General features: G+C 31.4%; 1 protein-coding gene across 1 annotated transcript; it reads left to right on the top strand.

Annotated features, from left to right (window-relative positions):
* The first annotated feature begins 5,915 nt into the window (after positions 1-5,915).
* Positions 5,916-6,568, top strand: LOC110824775 (uncharacterized). Its single transcript, XM_022055291.2, has one exon. The coding sequence runs from the start codon at positions 6,058-6,060 to the stop codon at positions 6,412-6,414; it is 357 nt and encodes a 118-aa protein (XP_021910983.1). The 5' UTR covers positions 5,916-6,057; the 3' UTR covers positions 6,415-6,568.
* Positions 6,569-22,266: the final 15,698 nt, after the last annotated feature.

Genomic DNA, 22,266 nt, shown 5'->3' with positions numbered 1-22,266 from the left:
CAACAGAGTTTATACCTTGTTATGAGGCATGCTATCATAGATTATGACTGCAAAATTTTATCATTGGACTACGTATTATTGATAGCATAAAAAGACCATTAAAGATATTTTATGATAATATGACTACAGTTATGTATTCCAATAATAATAGGAGTTCGACGAAGTCTAAACATATAGATATCAAGTTTTTTATTACTAAGAAAGAGTTCAGAGTAAGCAGATATTGATATAGAACATTGGAACAAACTCCATGATTGCGTATCCGCTCACTAAGGGATTACCACCTAAGGTCTTTCATAAGTACACTACTCATATGGGTGTTATATTTCTAGATGATGTGTAGTTTCAGTGGGAGTCTTGTACCACAGTTGCATTTATTTTATCAGACACGTCATAAACTTTATACTTTGATTTTTTTATATGTACATAGATGGTTTCATTCCAGTTTTTGTGTTTCAATTTTATTTATATATGTTATCACTAAATTTTCTTACAGTTAATCTTACTAACATTAAGGCAGAACCAGTTAGAAATAGGCATGTTTAGATCACATAGCATATAATTTTCATATTACCCATCCATACTTGTTTCATGTCGTTCAGTTATACTGATATACGTGACCATTGATAGGTTTAGCTACGTTAGCTATAACAAAGGCTGCTTTGATCCTATATCTTTATGATCGATGGACGAAATTATTTGGTGATGCATTCAGGTATTGATAGCACAGTTCTAAGTACTACTACAATTATTTAACACATAGTTAAAGTATCACATAAAGCCCAAGTGAGATATTGTTGGATTTTTTTGTGATATGTGGGCTTAATGTAGGCCTTAGTATGCGTATCAAACTATCAATTTAATAGGTTAGTTTAAAAATGATCAAATATAGTTAAACAGTACTGGGTCTTAATGCATCGAGTTTAAGTATGAGCATATAATGTACAGATATAATTTTTATAATATTCTCATTTTATAATTGATGAATTAGAAATGCAAAAATTTGTCGGTATAAAAAATAGTTATGGTTCCCGAATCACAAGGTTGTTATTTTTTTTCTCTAAAATTTCGTCACCAGAAAAAACTTATTTTTAGGTATCGTGTTGATTTAGAAGATTCCACTGTCAGACGCGAACAATTCTTCTACGTTGGATACAGGTACGCTTCCGCGTATATATCTCATTAATTAAGTACGAGATTGTGCTTTTAGTTTTTACAAATTTATGGATTTAAAAAAAAAATTTATTCTTACAATGCTTTTTGCATCCTTCTTTTGTTTTCTTTCTTTATTTCTCTTTTATTTCTTAAATTTAATTATATATATACATATATATATATACATGCCACATGTCTTCTTTTTCTACTTCTAGAGTACACACTCTCGATTTTTTTTTATTCTCTTTTATTTTATTTTATCTAATTATATACACACACACATATATGTATATGTATATATGTTGGACCCCTTTTTTTGCTTCCAGCTATCTCTATTTTGTTTTGTTTTCTTTTTCTCCTTCACTTTTTTCATTTTTAATTAATTATATATAGATTTTTTTAATTATTTTTTCTTTTCTTTTCTACTAGTTGGGCACCAGTTGAGTATTATAAATCTCTCCTGCTTAAAATAATTTGGTTCTCCGAATCGCACGACAAGGAATTAAAATCACTCATCTCCCTACTTGAGGAAATTTTTTGTTAGGAGAGGTTTTTCTCTCACTAGGAATATGTCTATCTCTATTGGGGGATTTTTGTCACTTGAAAAACTTTATCTTGTGTGAGAATCTCCTCTCTTCCTAGAATTTTGGTCCTAAATTTTCATTTGTGAGAACCTTGAAACAACCATCCATGTATTCTATTGACATTTTCGTCAACAGATTAGAGTGATTATGAAATCGTTTTAGGTTGTGATATCATCTTTTCTAATTCTTATATATAAATGAATGTTTGTTTAAGGAATGGAGAATTGTAATATCTAGTCCTCAATAGAAAGTTTATGTAAATAAATAAATAAATTTCAATTTTGTGATTAAACAAATTAAATTAGAACTTAAGGGTCTAAATAAAAGAATTTTTAGAAACTATGAGTTTTTTTAAATTCTAAATGACTTAAGTGAAAACATGTGAAAAAAATGGGTCAAATGCATAATTAAATAGGAGCAGAAGGGGGCAATTGATAAATTAGGAAGTGGACGGTCAAGATCGCACCGTCCGAGGGATCCGACGGCTCTTAATCACGGTCGATTGAACAACCTAGATTAGATTCGGGCAAGATCCAACGGCTGGAAAAATTTATATTTAGGGAACCCATCTAGAGTTCCTCTTCTATTCAAACTAGAAAGCCGAAAATGAGATAGGGAGAGCCAGAATCTGGAGAGAGAGAGAGAGAGATAGAGAGAGAGAGAGAGGTGAACGACAGGCTAGAGAGAGAAGAAGAGAAGGAAATGAAGAGTGCAGCCAGAAAAACGAAAAAGAGAGAAAGGAAATGCCACCAAGGCGAAGATCAAAGGGAGAATAAGGAAGAAAGAAGTAGAAAGGGTCGAACCCGAGGATATTTCAAATTTTTTGGGCACTGAAGCTAAACCAGGTGAGTTCTATTTTCCTCTTTCGACATGGGTTCTTGATGGAAATGGGTATTAATGTGTGTTTATAGGTTTCATGAGCAAGAGTGCTCATGTCACTACAATAAGCGTGAGGTTCTTCTTGGGAAAATAAAAAAATATCTCTAGTGGTGAAAATTTAAAAACTTGAGGTTGTTCGGGCCTTCATAGCACCTAAACCAAATATGGTGACCTTCTTTTTCCTTTTTTGTTGTGGAGTTTTGATAAATATAGGTGGTGATATGTATGTATGCGTGTATATAAAGATTTTAGAAAACAAATCACCCACATCTGCACAGGGAGTTGAAGTGGTGGTTCCCTGAATACCGAAGAACGAACTTGCTATTGGTAATTACCCAAAATCGCCACTATTAGTTGTTTTCTTTTAGGTTTATTTCATTTTTATCAATTAGATATGATTATGTTTATGTATGATGATTCTAGCCAGTTGATCAAGTTGAAGATAATCTGTTTGGGGGACTTTGGTAAGTATTTCCTCATTCCAAACCTGGATTAAGATTTTAAAAGTTATTGCATGTGTATTCTTAATTTTTGTGTGTGTTTGAGTCCAGTACATATGCTTCACTAGTATATTAAGAAGAACAGAGAGTCGAACACCATTCTAGCAACGTGAGCCTGCTAGGAGGAGTTCAGGACATTTGATCATTGATGGTTGCATGCTTATTTCATTGTTTTTGACAATTGTAGACCTGCATGACTATTATGTGACTCGGCATAAAATGACAAAATTTTGAGATTTACAATAAGATAAAATAAGATTACAATTTAAAAATAACTAAAATTAATTAGAATAATAATTAATAAATTAAATAAAGGAGTAATCAGTAAACAAATAGTGGACATGAGTGAGTAGTGTATGGACCCTGAATACATACTCGTTTAGGCTGAATCAAGGAGTGGAGAGTGCATGTGGCAGAAGTTCAGCGAGTATGTTGAACCTGCACATAAATAGTATTTAAAACCTAGTCCATATATGGATAAATATTTGTGAGCGTGTGAGTCACATAACAAACATAACCGTTATGGCTAATGTGAGATTGTGTGTCTTATCCATGCGATTGGTGGATCATTTTTGTCTCTCCTCGATGACAACATAAATGGCATCGTGTAATGAAATTTTAAAGATGACCTCCCGAGTGTATATATAATCTTTCGAGTATATGTGGTGATATTTTGAGATTATAAATAATATTCAAGTGTACTTGAGAAATCCGATTAAAAATATGTAAAAGTTATATGTCAGAAATAATTGTGATTAATAAGTAAATTTTGGGTCTAAAAAATTGTGAAAATTAGAAATAAATTTTGAATTTAAAACATTGTTATTGCATCTGTTACATATTGCGTGTTTTTGTATGATGTCTGATTTGAGTTTTAGAATAACATGAATACTTATTAAGTTGGTGAAACTGATTAAATTGAACTCTAATATTTTTCATAGGAAGAAAAAGAACAAAACAGTTATTAGAAAAGTAAAACTTGTGAAAGTGTTCCAGTTACTATATATTTTATTCATATTCTAGAGATTACCATATTATTTACTTAAAACTCTATCTTTTGACCTTAAGTTCTGTATATATAAATAATGTATATATCACATGGGATATTAGGTTTTATATTAAATTTTTGAACTGTACATATGCATATTTTGTGGGTCCATTTGATGAAATATGATATGAGTGGATTTGCGCCTCGTGATCGGGGTTCGAGGCATTACATCAATTGCATTAAATTAAATATATACTCATACATTTAGATAAATATTAACACGTAATAATATATCATATACGATTTTATTTAAAATGCCATTATTTGATTAGATAACTCTTATTTGGGAATGAATTAACAACACATTAGTTTAATAGTTAAATTTTTTTTGTCTTATTAAAAATTATGAATTCGAACCTCACTTAAAACTTATAGGTTATGACATTTTTATTGGTATATTATAAACTAATAGTAGTTGATTTAAAATATTTGATTCATTTAAAATTATAATTTAATTTATTATTGTAGTGGTGGTATTACTATAACCAAATTGAGTTAAACCACAACGAAACTATGACGTTTATGAATTAAAAAATATTTTATGATATTTAGATTCTCTTAGTTAATGTCGCTATAACGGACTAAAATCTCGAGATTGTCTTTATATATATATATATAAGAAACTCCTAATTTGGGTGGCAAACAAATTGATTGGAGTAAATATTTGAGTATTTGAGTTTAATATTTTTTAAGTATTTTCAAGCTCAACTTGAGGGAAGAATTTAATTTGAACTTTATTTAGATTTAAGTCAACTCATTTAAAGATAATAACTTGAGTTGAATGCTCAAGAAAATTTCAATTAAAACCCAAATGTGGATGAACTCCAATTTTGAACTAAAGCTTGATAAACTTTTGGTTAGTATATATAAATATGTGTTTTATAATAATAAGAAAAAATTAATTTATTCATGAGCTCTTAATCCAAATATCTCAAATCCTGATTTAATAAAAAATTTACCATTCTTTATTTAAAAATCTTAACTCATGTAGTTCGTGTGTGTGCGTTCACCAAATACACCATAAATATTTCAATGCAAATTGGATGATGCCCATTAAAAATGAATCAAAATAACTAACGTACGAGGAGAAGAAGAACTATATAAAATACATATTTACTAGATAATTATAAGTATATACATGTTTTTTTTTTAAAAAAAAAAATTATATTAAAAATTTAATATGTTGTAATTATTTTAATTAAAATAATTTAACTATTATATAATATTTATTTTATTAAAAATATAATAAATTCCCTAAATGTTTTTTTTTTCATTGTTAAATGCATTACAATATGTCATTAGATATACATTTGCATGACAACAGACAAATAGAAGTCAAGCATTAAAGTTCTCCTAATTAATAATTTCCTTATGTACGTGTATATTATATATATATTTAAATATATATTGTAGTTAATTAATTTCTAATACAAATTAAAATAATAAAATAATTTATATAATAACAAACTATCTCATAACAAAATGATGACACTTGAGCTTTTTTTTTTTTTTTTTTTTTTTTATGAGTGTGTGGGTTGAAATTTAATTACATATTTTGCGAGTGTCATTACTACAAAGTCGTGATATTGTAAGTTGATTTATTTTTAGCTTGCAAGTGTTAATTATTTATTTATATTAATATTTAATAAAGATTAATTAATATAATAAGTCGCATCTATTTATTTTGTTAGATCATATGCTCTACTTTCTGTATATTAATCTTTTTTTTTTTCTGAAATGTATAATATGGATAGATCGAGCCCGCATCCCGAAGATGCTTTTGTCATGAAGTGGTAGATAAACTCTCATGCTTATATATATATATATATATATATATATAATATGAACTTGCCTGACATATACGTGTAGATCCAGCAAAAAAACGCTCAACATGACTCTACTGCTAAATCACAAGAACCACCCTCAACATCTCTCTCCAAACCATTCAGCCACCATGTTTGGGCGGCCGGCTAGCCGGAGAGTCGTCCCTTTACGCCGGCGTAAGCTGCCGGCGATTCGCCTGGGTGGGAAACAGGGATTTTTCTTGAAGAAGATGGTGAAGAAGATGAGAGTTAGATGGGTGAAATTGCAGTATATGCGTGTGTTAAAGAAGCTGAAAGAATATTATGAGAAGATGGTTAAGGATATCATCAAAGCAGGAGAAAGTTTAGAAGGTGATTTCCAGAAGAGGATTTTTGCAGAGGCAACCTTTGCTCTTCCAGTTATGGGGGTTTCTTTTCACCTCTAGATTTCCTTTAATGGCTGGATCAGATCATCATCGTACTGTAAACTTCTTCCTTGTTAACTTTTTTTTCCCCAGTTTCATAATTATTATATACATATATTATATCTTTATGTTGCCTTCTCTTTCTGATCTTATATATGATTTTCTTTTTGCGTTATATTTAGTGAGGGAGTATGTATAATTCATATTAATTTAGGAGAAAATTTATAGAATATTTCTTTCAAGTATTGTTAAAATGAATTAATATCATTTTCTTCGGGATTACGGAATGGATTGTTACTGCCATCATGTCTACATATATACCGTGTATGTACATGTAGATTAAAAATTATATAGGTTGTATATCTAATAATCTACCTTGAAACATCTCACATATATAGAAAGAGTATATATGACTTTATAACAAACGAGGAAGAAGATCAAAGTTGGTGAATGGTCACAAGGTGGTGAATATACAGAGTAATCTATACAATACTAACGAGTTACGTTTGTGTGTGTGTGTGTGTGTGTGTATATATATAAGTACAAATTGGTTTAATTTAGTTGAGTAATATGTGATTGTCTAGTTGTTTGGTCATATTTAATTAGGAGGAGGCTAGTCAAATTTTTTTTAATAAAAAAAAAAATTATTTTTTGATACAATCTAATATATATATATATATATATAACACAATATAATGTATATTATTCTTGAATTATGTAAGAGTATGATGCTGAATTTTAAATCAAAACAAAAACCTGAGTGACCATTGAGTCAAAATTTTTTGCTAAAAAAATAATATTATATGTTGATTAATAAATACAAATTACGTGGGTGCTTACGTATTCAAATTTAATTAAATTGATTTTCTTTATAATTAATTTAATGAAAGAAGATGCTGACCTGTTAAATTATTGCAAGATTCTAATCAATATATTTATTTAGTTTGTCATCTCTTGCAGTCCGAGCCATGTGACCTTATATGATACCATGTTTATTTTATACATCAATTATCTGCATATTATAGTATTAAAAATTCAAAGTATAAATAAATATTGGAATTATACATTTTTTTATTCTATATATAAGTTTTTTTTTTTTTTTTTTTTTTGTAAAATTGGTAAATAAATAAAGTAAATACGTTTTCTTTATTTTGTTAAATATTAAGGAAAAATAGTAAATAGATAAAGTATTTGGAAATAGAAATAGAAATATATTTTAAATTCAAGGGGCATAATCTTCTATTAAAAATGAATAGTAAAAATTTTCTGGGTCTGGAGATCAAATATTATTATTATTAAATTTAATTATAATATAATTAATTAAATATTTAAGATAAGCAGTATTTTTAATAATAAATTAATTATCAAATTATTTTAATTCAAAAAATATTTTCACAAATTTTTACACCGTACAAGTACCGCTGACCTTTAGTTGATTGGGCGCAGTCATCTCAGCGGACGGTGTCTGTTTGATAGTTTGACCGTTTTGGTCAAACAGGTGAGGTCTGTACGTCTAAATCAAAACAGATCTGAAATGTTTGTTGCTCTCGTCAACATTGTATACTTCAAACTGTCCAATCATGTCCATTATTCGCAATATACATATTTTATATAATTCATTCAAATTTTTATAAGTTGATTTACAAAAAAAAAAAATGAAATGATGAGTGACATATTTAATTAATTATGATTATTCTAACTGAAAAATTTATTATGACATAAAATGTTAATTTTATTTAAAAATATAATAAATTCATTAAAATTTAATACAATTTAATTACTAAAATATCACTAATAATTAGTGAATTAAATTATTAGCTTAATTGAATTAAGTATTATAAATTAATTATTGTCCGTTCATAATATTTATAAAATTATAATTTTTATGTTAAAAATAATATTTAAATTTATTATTTTCAAATATAACCCTAATATGCAAATGTTAAAATAATAAAGTAATGAAATCTATATATACAAATGTTAATAAATTCATATTAAAATATTAAATATTAAATATTAAGTTTGTTTTAATTATTATTAAAATAAATTATAATGAATTTTTCAAATATTTTTTTTAAGAATCAAAATTAATATCATATACCACGTCGCATTGAATCACATTTATATCCATTTGTTTCATCCAACATGAGAATAGGTTTGCACATTGAGAACCAACGAGTGTTGTGGCATGAAATCATTATCTTTATCCATCTTTTTTTTTTATATATGAATTGGATGATTATGGATGTTAATATAAAATAAATAAATAAAATGTAAACAATAAGAGAGATATTATATGAAAAATAGAGATGAGAGTGAAGTGAGATTGTTATTATTAAGGAAGAACATAAGCGACGACGGAGGACTCAATCATGTGATTGGTTGAGGGAGATAATGTACGAGATAAGAATAATAATTCACACTTCATCACACATCAAGGACACAACAATTAAGGGTTGAGTAGGCATAAGCAAAGGAAATTGCATATGATAGAGTTTAGGGGAATATAATATAAAATCTAATTTACAAGTTCTCTAGTTTATTGTATCACCAATTTAGGATAAAAATCTCATTTAGGTTGAGATTATACGGAGAATAACTAATTTTATCCCTTCCACACATATCATACATTTAACCATAAAGATAGAATCCGATAAAATATTTTCCTTCCATTTTTATTTGTTATAACCTACTCGTCTTTATGTATTCATATTTAAATTTTATTTATTCATTTTGATAAAATAACTTGAAGTAAAAATCACTCTACTAAACTATTAAGTTCAACGTGTGATCGGAATAAAATTATCTAAATTCTATTGATTTAGTGAACTTTAGAATATGAATCATATATATGAATCAAATTTTCTATTATCAATTAGTTAAAACAACCATGAATTTATAAATGGATTTTATATAATTTTTTTATTTTTTATAAACATAACTTAAATTTGTTGCTATAATAACTTTAATATTATACTGCAATTAAAAATTTATAATAGCATATGTCCACAATAAAAATACTATGTTACAAGAACTCCATTATTTTAGTAGATTAGATATTAATTGTACAAGTGGCTTGCCATCTAAAGTACATTTTCTTGGCAAATCAAATATTAATTATGAAAATATAAGATAGCATAATATATATGTTAAGAAAATGTAATGAACCAACTTACAAAATTGTGGTCCAAGTACAACATGTTCAACTAATATACCGTCGGAATTGCATAAAGATATGCGGTTTGAATTGGGGAAATATATATGTCGGAATTTCAAAATAATAATATAATTTACTATTTGCACAATAACCAGGAATTTATTCATTTTTTAAACGTTACTTACATCAACATTTAAATCATATTTTATGGCATGGTGGTTAGACTTAATATATTTTATTTAAAATAATGAATTTGAATTTCACTAAAAAAATATATTATGAGATGATTGTAACAGACGATAATTCTTAATTTAATAATGTAATACCCGGACATTAGATAAACAAATTATATTAATAAATAATTTTAAAATATTTAATTTTTAATTTTTCATAGAAATTTTGAAGAAATATATATTTTGAGCGTATTTGAAAACAATTTGAAAAGAAGTCTGAAAAACTGGGATAAAAGTGAAAAAATAGAAAAGTGGCCACGTGGACCACCATGTCAATAGCACGGCAAGTCGCCGTGCGCCACGTGGCAAACACACGGACACGCATCCACATGGAAAGCCACGAGGGCGATCTGCGTGCCAACGGATTCGACGGCTCAGATCTACTCCCACACGCATGGACGACCAAAATTCATTTTCTTTTCAGGTGTGATCGAACGGTCTTGATTGCATTCGATCGTGCGGTCTAGATTCATTATCCAGATAAAATTGATCCAGCGGCTGAAAATGGATCACGTCTTCTCGAACGAACGACCCAAATTTAATGAAGATGAGTATTTAAAATCCTCTTCCACAAAAACCCTAACCCTAACTGCAACAATCTAGCAAGAGAAGAAAAAGAAGGGTGACTAGAAGAAAAGCCGGCCACCGTCGCTGCTGCACCGGAGTTGTCATCAACACTGGAAGGTGAGTTCTTTTTCCCCTTTTGATTCGCAATTCAATTCTAAGCCTCCCAAACCCATATTGGCGTTGAAAAATCAAAGTTGAAGCCAAAAATTGAGGGCGGAGCTCCGCTGAGCCACCGCATTCGTTACCCAAAATCGACTGCGAGGGGAGCCTGAATCCCCTTCCTGTCTCCTTTTATTTTCTGACCATTGGATTCTTGACCGTTTTCTGGTGCAGAACGATCGAAGAAAACCACTAGCCGCAAGGGAGGAACAGCGAAGTCGCCACACTAGAAAACCACTCCCCTAGTAATGCTTTGGTTTTTTACTTTTTTCGGCCAATAGAGGCCACCTAACCTTAAATTTTATAGGTTTTCACATAGGACCATCCAAAATCGGCCAAATCGAGCGGAGACGCTGCCGTAGGCAGCGGAGCTGGTGCTGCAACACAGTAGCGGCACTATGCTGGAACCCTAAACTAGTCCAGAAAATTTTAAAATTCTTTCTTTTGGTCATTTTTGAGAATTTCGAGATATGTGACGCGTGTTTTAAATTTTTGTAGAAAAACTAAAGAAATCCGAGAACCGTCGAAAAATTCAGTGAAAAAGACAGTGTTTTGAATACCGACCAAGTGTACGAATCGCTCATCCTTTTCTTTCGTTACGATTATTTAAAGTTTAAATAATGATAAATGGTAAAATTTGTGAATATTGACAACCTTTAATTAATTAAATACAAGTTACTGATGGAGCCGGTAACTATCAGTATATAGTTTATCTATGTTGCCTATTTATTTCTATATTACTTTAATTGTTTATTGTTACGTCATGTACTTTAATTTTATTAATTTTAATTGTCTTCACGTCTATCGGTTTACTTAACCATTTTATTCCTATTTATTGATTGATTTGAAACAAATATCCTGACGACGTTTTCATTAATTATCAAAGTATCAAATTATATTATCTATTTAATTATCGTTTTATTGTTTTGTGATTATGAAATAAGATTGTTGTACATAATTGTTGGCAGGTTGATGATGAGAATATGTATGAAAAAGGCTTACCTAATATCATGAGAAATGGTGTATGAACCCGGTACAAAAGACAAATCTTATCATGGACGTTACCTCAGTCAAACGGGACTGAGAAGTCTCATATCAGAAGGGATTGGGATGTATTTGTTCACCTTTATACCAGATGGGGTAGGGGAAGACCGGTTGACTAATAGATTGGATATTGGGTCCCTGTGTAGCGAGAACCCCTATGGACCCCTAACAATACAGGTAAGTAAGTAAAAAGGTAAGGTTTGATTATTATTAGTTTCTTAGTATCTCTAACGGATTACTATCTTGATTCTTCAATTCACAAATCGTATTTGGGAACCTAAAATGTGAGCATAAAACTAACGTTTTTAAAACTAAATGAATTTACTTAAGAAGAAAAATAACTACATTGGTTGTTTTGTGATTTTTACCAAACTATGATATTTTGTATCGGTTGTAAAGTATTAATATTTTTACTAGATTAGTGTAGCTCATCCCCCTTATTTAACAATTTCATAATAGGACAACCAGTACCCAGATCAAGAACAATAAGAAAGTTAATGATTAAACGTTGCCTTCCGTTTCCTACCAGTTGCGCTACAGATGTCGACCCTATAGGTCGTTAGTTGTATTTTTCTTTCTCTTACTTTAATTTCCTTCAAGGGACATTATCGTAACCTTATTAGGTATTCTGACTAAACTGTGCAAAGAATATAAGTCCTAAATTCTTAATTGCTTCTACTAATCTCTTATTAATTCAATATAATCCTTTAATTAAATTTCTGAGCTGTTATAGTTGGTATCAAAGTCATAATCCTTTGTTGTGACGTGTAGGTATAAGAACATGAGGAGAGGAAGAACCTCATTAAATAGAGCAGCCTAGGAGGGTTCACTTCGAGAAGATGTTGATCGGCTCTTCGAGATGCTGGAGAGACTCATCGCTGCCCAGTAGGTCAGGGAAGAGAGGAGGGAGTTGTCTGATCATTCTCTACCACTGCCACAGTATGAGTCACCTCCACAACGAGAGGATCCAGTGCCACTACGGTACAACTCTGCTTCTTAACTATATCATCCAGCTCCACCACAATACAATTTGGTGCCCCCGCCATATAACCAGGTGCCGCCATAAGGCCACCCAGTCCCTCCCCAGTATAATCTAGTTCCTCTTAAAAAGGACTTAGCTCCACCCGTGGTGGACATAGGCTACATTGAGAGGTACAAAAGACTCAACTCATCTACTTTTATAGGAGCATCCATTTTTGAAGTAGTTGAGTACTAGTTAGTAGAGACATAAATGACCTTCGTAACTCTTAGAGTGGTTTCTGAACAGAAGGTCATCATTGCCACTTACATGCTCGTGGGTAAGGCAGGGTGTTGGTGGCAACTGAAAGAGGCCACCCTACCTATCTCAGTCACCTGGGAATAGTTTCTGGCAGCTTTCAATGCATAGTACCCCATAGAACACCTTCACAGTTTAAAGGAGATAGAGTTTGTATACTTCATTTAGGGGGATATGATTGTGTCTGAGTATGCCCGAATATTCCTGGAGTTGGGTCGTTACTCATTTGAGAGCATAATGGACGAATGAAGAAAGAGAACAAATTATGAGTGGGATCTCCGTCCTAAGATTAGACAACAACAGTATGTGTTCGAGCTCAACACCTTCTCAACAGTTTTAGCTAAGGCACAACTGATAGAAAGGAAACTCCGCATCTTTCCTCCAGCAGTAGACAATCCCAAGCTCCCGGTTCCACATCGCAGACCAGCACCTACTACACCAAACCAGTAGAACAAGAGACCTACGCCCATGACTCAAGCTCCTACTCAGACCCTGATAATAAGAGGCAATAAAATTTGTCAACACTGTGGCAATGACTATGAGGACTGACTCTGTTATCACCTAAACAACACATGTCGTATATGTGGAAGTGCTCAATACTACACGAGAAAGTGCCCGCATAATCAAAATTAGGCCTGACCTCCAATCCGTGACAAAGTGTATACCCTCACCCAACAGGATGCTGAAGCTATGACATCCCAAGTATTAATTAAGACAAATGTGTATCAGATACAGATTCAAAATAATGAGTGCATGATAAAATTTATGCAGCAAAAAAAATCATCACAATTTTTTTACAAATATATATGAGTTCCAATACATACATATACTAAGGACAGAAGTGGCTGCAAAATATAAAACAAAACATAAGAGCCACTTTTTTCCCTATGCTACTGGACTCATTAGAGTGCAGGAACAATCATGCACTCAAACTTGTAGATCCTCGAGATCCTCAAAGACTTCCAAGGGTAGGTTAGCCAGCGGTTCCTCACTTTCTTCATCATCTGGAGGGGTATGGAAAGAGTGAGTTCTATATGCTCAGAAAGAAAAATAGTATTAAATTAATATCGTAAGATTTTAAAAGTTAATTATTTTAGTTTATCATTTAACTTTCACGTTTACTTATCTCACATTGTGAAAAATCATTTATTTGTTAAGAAAACGATACGTTAACATAAAAAATCAAACATACATCATGCTAGATAATAGAGAAAATTAAATAAATCATGAGATGCTCAAATTTTTGTGTCATGCTTCGCGAAATCATTACAACTTCCATCTTTGAGAGCATATACAGATTTTCAACTATTCAAGTTGAATGACTATATCAGATACTGATACGACAATTTGCTAAGTCCCATTTTCAGCTGGCCAAACCATGGTATGATATATGACCATAGTCGTACTAGCCATAGTGGCCCTAACAGATATCTACAGTTACGACATTACTTAGCCACGAGTGACCCCTACAGATAGTGTGACACCACTCTCGTCAGAGGGTACGTCGTCATCCACTGGGAACGGTCCTCTTACGTCTTTCCATACTAGAAAAGAGAGGAAAAAATAGATACCCCAAAAGGTAAGAAGAACAGCTACAACTCAGAGATAAAAAGTCTAATGAGATACTTGATGTAATATGCAAGTCAATACAGATACACTTCAGACCATACATACTTCTTTTCACTTTTCTCTTTTTCTTTTCTTTTATACTTTTACTGTTACTAATTACATATTATATTTATTAAACGCAAATTCATCAAGTCTCTGCAATTCACATAGCATGCTCAAAAAATAAAATAGTTTGACTCATCTAAACATAGAGGCATACAAAACAGAAAAAATATCAATTATATTAAATTTACTTATCTAAAGATACTCCTTAAGATGTCGAATGAAATACTATATTTCTTACTGAAACCTTGATATTTTCTTCTTCACTGTTCTCTTTTCTTTCTCTTCTTCTCTCACTAGACTACTATATATATATCTAAACTTTTTAAAAATGAAAGAATATAAGTGTGGAGAAGAAGGGAAGGGAGATGGCAATTTATAGAGTTTTGAAACCATTGGATTTGCAGAGAGTGGTGAAATTAGGTGAAGATAGAGGAAAGAAAAATGCTCGGCAAGAAAAATGAAGGAGGAGGGCTTCCTCCACCGGTGGTGGCAGTGCATCGCCCGAGGTGGCAGTGCCCCAACCGACGCGCACAGGGCTCAAGCATGCTGGGCACCGCACACGTAGGCCTACTGCACGGACGGCGTGTGCACAGTGCTTCGCACTCGCACGGGCAACCGGACTCCCATGGGATTTTCTTCCCGATTCACTATTTTCCAACTTTTTTCTCAATTTTTATTTTTAATTTAAATGAGTTATAACAAAATTATTTAAAATAAAATTAAATAAATAAAAATGAACCAAAATTATAAATTAAGATAAATATTAAGCAGCGTAAATTATTTAAGTTTAATGTGGCCAAAGACTCAAATAAATAGGGTTTTTAAATTATTTTAGCGCAGTGATAGATGAGGTGTTACAGAAACTATATGCAAAACTCAGTAAGTATGAGTTTTGCCTTGAGCAGACTTCCTTCTTAGACCACATAATATCAAAGGATGAGGTGTCAGTAAATTCTGAGAAGATTGATACAGTGATAGGTCGGAAGCAATTGACTTCGATTGAGGGAGTTCGAAGCTTTTTGGGCATAACAGGTTATTACTGTATGTTTGTAGAAAGGTTGTCAAACATAACCGCCCCCTGACCCGATTTACGAAGAAAACATCAAGTTTGAGTAGAATGATGAATGTGAAAGGAGTTTTACAGAACTCAAAATTTGATTAACTACCGCACCAGTTTTGGCTATGCCGAGTGGGACATGTGGATATATAATATATAGTGATACGTCCTACCAAAGACTGGGTTGCACTCTGATGCAATATGGAAATGTCATAACTTATGGCTTTAAGTAGTTGAAAACTCATGAAAAGAATTATCCTACACAGTACTTGAAACTTGTCGCCATTATCCATGCCTTGAAGACCGAACGCCACTACTTATGTGGGGAGAAATTTAAAATTTATACAGCCCATAAGAGTTTAAAGCATATATTTACCCAAAAAGATCTCAACATGCATCAGAAGTGTTGGATAGAGCTCCTCAAGGATTAAGATTCTAAGATCTTATATCACTCAAGTAAGGATAATGTAACAGCTGACGCTCTCGGCAGGAAGAATGCAGGTATGTTGGTCACATAATAGTTTCTAGATGCAAGGTAATTAAGGCTACAAAGTATATACAACTCTAGGATTTAAAAAATGCTACATGTCTAGCACATCTAGAAATCCAACTCGAATTGATTCAGAGAATAAAGGAAGCTCAACTGACTAATCTCACTCTAGCAGCTCTCAAAAATGATACAGAACATAGTTTAAATTCAGAATTTCAAGTATCTGCCGATGAGTTGTTAAGATTCTATGACAAGGAATGTGTTCCAAATGACAGTGAACTGAAAAAGGATATCATGACAGAGGCTCACAATACAAGCTTCACCATGCATCCCCTAAGTATTAAGATGTATCAAAACATACAACCTCGATTCTGTTAGAATGGGATGAAAAGAAAAAATGTCGATTTCATCTCTAGGTGTCTTGTATGTCAATAGGTCAAGGAAAAACATCAACACCCAAGCGGGCTACTTCAGCCATTACCAATCTCGAAGTGAAAATGGGAACATATTACCATGAATTTTTTAACAGAGTTACCTAGGGCACACTCAGAGCATGACGCAATGTGGGTAATTATTGACCGACTCACTAAGTCCTCTAATTTTTTAGCCATCAGAATGACTGACCCCTTAAACAAGCTAGCTAGAATCTATATTCGGGAGATAGTCAGACTACATGGAGTTCTAGTGACAATGGTATCAGATAAGGACCCCAGATTTATCTCTCGATTTTGGACAAGTTTTTAGCCAGCAATATGGATGAAACTGTCTCTTAGCACAACATTCTACCATCAAACAGATGGACAATCAGAACGAACTATTTGCACATTAGATGATATGCTTAGGGCTTTTGTTCTAGATTTCAAAGGACATTGTAATGATCATCTACCCATGATAGGGTTCGCCTACAATAACAGTTATCAAGCAAGTATTGACATGACTCTGTGTGAGGCATTGTATGGTCGATCGTGTAGGTCGTCGGTCTATTGGGAATAGGTGGGTGATAGAAAATTGATTGACATAGATCATGTAGATGATACCATAATAAAGATAGTTAAAATCAGGAGGAATATCCAGACAACCCAGAGTAGAAAAAAAAAGTTATGCGGACACTCAAAGTAAAGATTTAGAGTTTAAGAAGGACGATCAAGTGTTTCTTAAGATCATCCCCTTTAAGGGTATCACAAGGTTTGTAAAGAGTGAGAAATTGAATCTCTAGAAGATTTGTTTATACCTGCATATATCTTGTTTTATGAGCCACTTCCATTCCACGAGGATTTATTTTTCGATGAGGTACTAGTTGATATTTTGGACCAAAAGATCCAAGTGTAGCGCAATAGAAAAATTTTCTTCACCGAGGTCCTATGGTAGAATCATTCGCAAGACGAGGCCACTTGGGTGTTGGAATCAGCTTCAAGACCCAGTACCCTAAATTGCTTGATTACTAAGAGATCGACAAATTTAGGAAACGAAATTTTCTTAACGGGGGAGAGTTGTAACACTTGGGTTCGAGTTTTAGGTCTGGGATAGATAAATTAATATTAATAAATAATTTTAAGAAATTTAATTTTTAATTTTTCATAAAATTTTTGAAGAAATATATGTTTTTGGTGTATTTAAAAATAATTTTCTAAACTTAAGACCAAACTAGAAATAAGAAATGATCTATTTGAAAAGAAATCTGAAAAATTAGGGCAAAAGTAAAAAAATATAAAAGTGGCCATGTGGACTGCTACGTCAGTAATGCGACCAGCTGTCATGTACTGCATGGCAGACATGCAAGAATCTACAGGGACGAGTCGTGTGCCAATAGATCCAATGATTCAGATTTACTCCCGCGTGCACGGATGATCAAGATTCATTTTCCCTTCAGGTGCGATCGAACGGTACTGATTGTATCCAATCGTGCGATCCAGATTCATTCTCTAAATAAGATTGATCCAACGACTGAGAATGGTCATGTCTCCTCAAACGGATGGCTCGGATTTAATGAATAATAGTGTTTAAACTCCTATTCCACAGAAACCCTAACCCTAACAGCAATCATCCCACCAGAAAAGAAGAAAAAGGGTGGCCGAAATGAAAGGCAGCCACCATTGTCGCCGCATCGGAGTCGTCACTGATGCTAGAAAATGAGTTTTTTTTCCCTTTCAATTCGTAATTCGATTCTAAACCTCCCCAAACCTATATCAGCATTGAAAAACCAAAGGGGAAGCAAAAAATCGAAGGCGGAGCTCGGCCGAGTTGCCGCACCCGCGACCCAAAACCCCTTCAGTGAGCCTGAATCCCCTTCCTGTCTCCTTCTATTTTTCGACCATTGGATTCCTGAATTTTTTCTGGTGCAAGATGACTAAAGAAAACCCCCAGCCGCGAGGGGGGAATAGTAGAGCCGTTGCACCGGAAAATCACCCTGCTAGTAATGCTTCGATTTTTTTCTTTTTTAGGCCAACAAAGGCCACCTAACCTCGAATTTTGCAGGTTTTCACTTAGGACCGGCTAAAACTGGCCAGACAGAGAGGAGATGTCATCGTGCCGAAACCCTAAACTAGCCCAAAAAATTTTAAAACCCTTTCTTTTGGTCGTTTTTAATAATTTCGAGATATGTGACGCGTGCTTTCGATTTTCGGAGAAAAATCAAAGAAATTTGAAAGCTGCTGAGAAGTATAGTGAAAAAGGCAGTATTTTGAACACTGATCCGGTGTAAGAATCCTTCATCTTTTCTCTCATTACGATTAATTAAAGTTTAAATAATGATAAACGGTAAAATTTGTGAATATTGGCAACCTTTAATTAATTAACACATGTCACCGATGGAGCCAATAACTGGTTAGTATATAGTTTATCTATGTTGCCTATTTATTTTTATATTGCTTTAATTGCTTACTGTTACATCATGTACTTTAATTTTATTAATTTGAATTGTCTTCTTGTTTATCAGTTTACTTAACCTTTTATCCTTATCTGTTGATTGATTTGAAGTAAATGTCCTGACTACACTTTTCTTAGTTATCAAAGTATCAAATTTTATTGTTTGTTTAATTATCGTTCTATTGTCTTGTGATTATGAAATAAAATTATTATACGTAATTGTTGGCTGGTTGATTATGATGATATTTATGAAAAAGGCTTACTTGGTGTCATAGAAAAGGGTGTACGGACCCGATACATATGACAAACTTTATCATGGACGTAACGACAGTCGAACGGGACTGAGAAGTCCTATACTGAAAAGGGTTGAGAAACATTTGTTCACCCTCATACAAGACAAACTATTGAGGCGATGGTACATTTGGCACACATTACTGGACGGGGTATGAGGATGACCGATTAATTAATAATTATATATTAGGTTCCCGTGTAGTAGCAACCTCTATGGACCCCTAAAGACACCGACAAGTAAATAAAAATGTAAGGTTTGATTATTGTTGGTTTCTTTGTATGTCTAATAGATTGTTATCTTGATTTTTTCATTCACGAGTTATATTTGGGAACCTAAAAGGTGAGCATGAAACTAACTCTTTTAAAACTAAATGAATATACTTAAAAATGAGAATAGCTTCATTAGTTGTTTTGTAATTTCTACCAACTTCTAATTTTTCCTATCGGTTGTAAAGTGTTGATATTCTTATTAGGCTAATATAACTAATTCTTCTTATTTAACAATTTTAGATCATGGTGATCGAGACTTGGATCTAGAACATTAAGAAAGTTAGTGATTAAAGGTTTCCTCTTGTTTCCTACCAGTTTTGCTGCGTAGGTCGATCCTATAACTTTCTAGTTACATTTTTTTTTTGTTACTTTAATTTCGTTCAAAAGACATTCACGTAGCTCTGTTAAACATTCTGATTGAATTGTGCGATAAATATAAATTTTAAATTCTTAATTGCTTATAGTAATATTTGATTAATTTAATATTATTTTTTAATTAAATTTTTGAACCATTACAAATAATATTAAAAATTAAATTTATTAATATATTGATAGCATTTATAAAAATTTTGAGGAAACTTATTATATTTTTTAAGTGAAATAAATATTTTGTAATAATTTAATTCATTTAATTAATTACTTACGAGTTAAAAATAAGAGTCAACCTTTTAAAAAAAAAATATATTTCAATAACGTTCCACGCTGCCAAGGTTTGCATGTCAAGTAAAATATTTGAATTGCCAAGGATGATTTTTAGTTGGAAAATATTCTGGGTCAATAGCAGCCTAAGACACTCAACCTGCACACAAAATAAGTAATCGAATAAATAAAGTTGGTCAATTTTGAAATTCAAAATTTCTTGGTTTTCTGCAACAATTCCCGGCTTCCAACTTCCAAGAAAGCCACTGTTTCTTTATAAGCATCTTTTTACTTAATTAATTAATTAAGAGAATATAATTATTAAGTGTAGTTATTAAAATTATTATATTATATTTAAAAATCACGCAGCTCACGTATATTATAAAATAATAGTGATATTTATAGTAAGATAAAAAAATTTACTTAAATCTATTATATTTACGTATAAAATGAAAAGTTTGAAATAATTATAATTATTTAAAATTTTAATTTAATTTTTTTAAAATTTAATTTATTACTGTATTAACGAAATTGTAGTAATCAAATTAAATTAATCATCAACTGAGTCTATTATATTTATAAGTGAACAAAAATATTTATAAAGATTAATTTATTTAAATTGGGTAAGTATAGCGGATTAAGAATTCAATTTAATTTATTTAAAATAAAAAATTAAATGAAAGCATGGGTCTTTAAATTATACAAATTGTCTGTGAAAAAAATAATAAAATATTTTTTTTATGTTCTCTTTAAGATATTATATTGTGATTAATACGTACTATTATATAATTTGTTCATAATTATGAATATATTTATTTTAATTTTTTTAAATTCAATTTTTGTTTTTGATATGCGATTCCTTCTCTATTACTTTCCACAATGGATGCTAAAATTTTATGAGCTGAAATAAATCTACCAAACTACGGTGAAATTTTCATCTAGATCCTAATTAACTATTGGGAATTATAAAAATTAATGTTTTGGTTTTTGACTTAATTATATTTAAACATGTCAAATAAATTAAGAACACAAACGAGATTTTAAAATCTTAAAACGATGGCTATAGCATTTTCCATCAAAGTGGATTTTCCATGCATCCCACCAACACGTTAAAAATAAAAGAAAAAAAAATCATTTTACGTGTGGAATGCCTATATACACACACACATGTATGTATAACATTAACATGTGAACAAATCCAAGACTGGGAAAACAAGATTGACCAACTTTCTTCCCTTCTTTATCTTATATTTTTCTTCTCTCCATGAATTCCTGTTAATTGACCGAATTAATGAAACCCATTTTTAATCGCAAAAATTTATATATTTACTGATTATAATAAAATACCATATATATATATATATAAGTAATAATTGGTGAAATATGCGGAAAATTAAACACGTGTTGGGTCTGCTAAACTGGTGGCACGTGAGAAATATATATACACACGTGTGATGTAATGTAATTTGAGGAGGGTAGTTTTGTTGTGGTGTCTGTGGGCTGGTTAGGCAGCGGGCATAGAAAAGACGCGCGAAAGAATTTACGCACGCCATAAATTTTGCTAATTTAAGAATTATTTTTTCACATTTCCACTACATTTTTTCAAATTTACAAAATTACCCCCCACTTTACTTATATATTGGCAATAACGTCTCCCTCTCTTCTCTCTCTCTCTCAACGTGGCAATTGTTTTACTTTTTTAACTTTTTTTTAACAAGGAAAAAATAATTTTCTGAGTTTTATCTTTTATTTTTTGTCTTTTAATAATTAATTCTAATTTATATTTATAGCTTAAAAATTATTAAAACTATTTAAAAAAGAAGCAAATGAAAATAAAATAAAACTTAACTATAAGTTTTGATAAAGAAAGAAAAGCAACGATTTTGAAGAAATTTTAATTGGATTTTTCTCTTGATTATTCACACATACAAATATATACACACACTCACATGTGTATATACATCTTTTAGGGATTTTCCCACTCATATTATTTTTATTCAGAATTTACGAGATTAAATAATTTGATATAAATCGATAAAAGTAATAAAAATTGGTGTGTCCAAATTAAAATCACTAATACTACACATTAACTTTTGGGACACTACGCTTTAAAATAAACTTTTCAAAACCGTAAAGATTTATTTTTTAGAA

Source organism: Carica papaya, chromosome 4 (genome assembly GCF_054855325.1).
Source record: "Carica papaya isolate Zhongbai chromosome 4, ASM5485532v1, whole genome shotgun sequence".
Lineage (NCBI taxonomy): Eukaryota > Viridiplantae > Streptophyta > Magnoliopsida > Brassicales > Caricaceae > Carica > Carica papaya.
Note: the sequence above shows the minus strand (reverse complement) of the source record. Positions and strands in the feature narration are given on the sequence as shown.

Bases quoted from the DNA above. Each gene is read 5' to 3' on its own strand.
- LOC110824775 (XM_022055291.2), top strand. From the start codon at position 6,058: ATGACTCTACTGCTAAATCACAAGAACCACCCTCAACATCTCTCTCCA.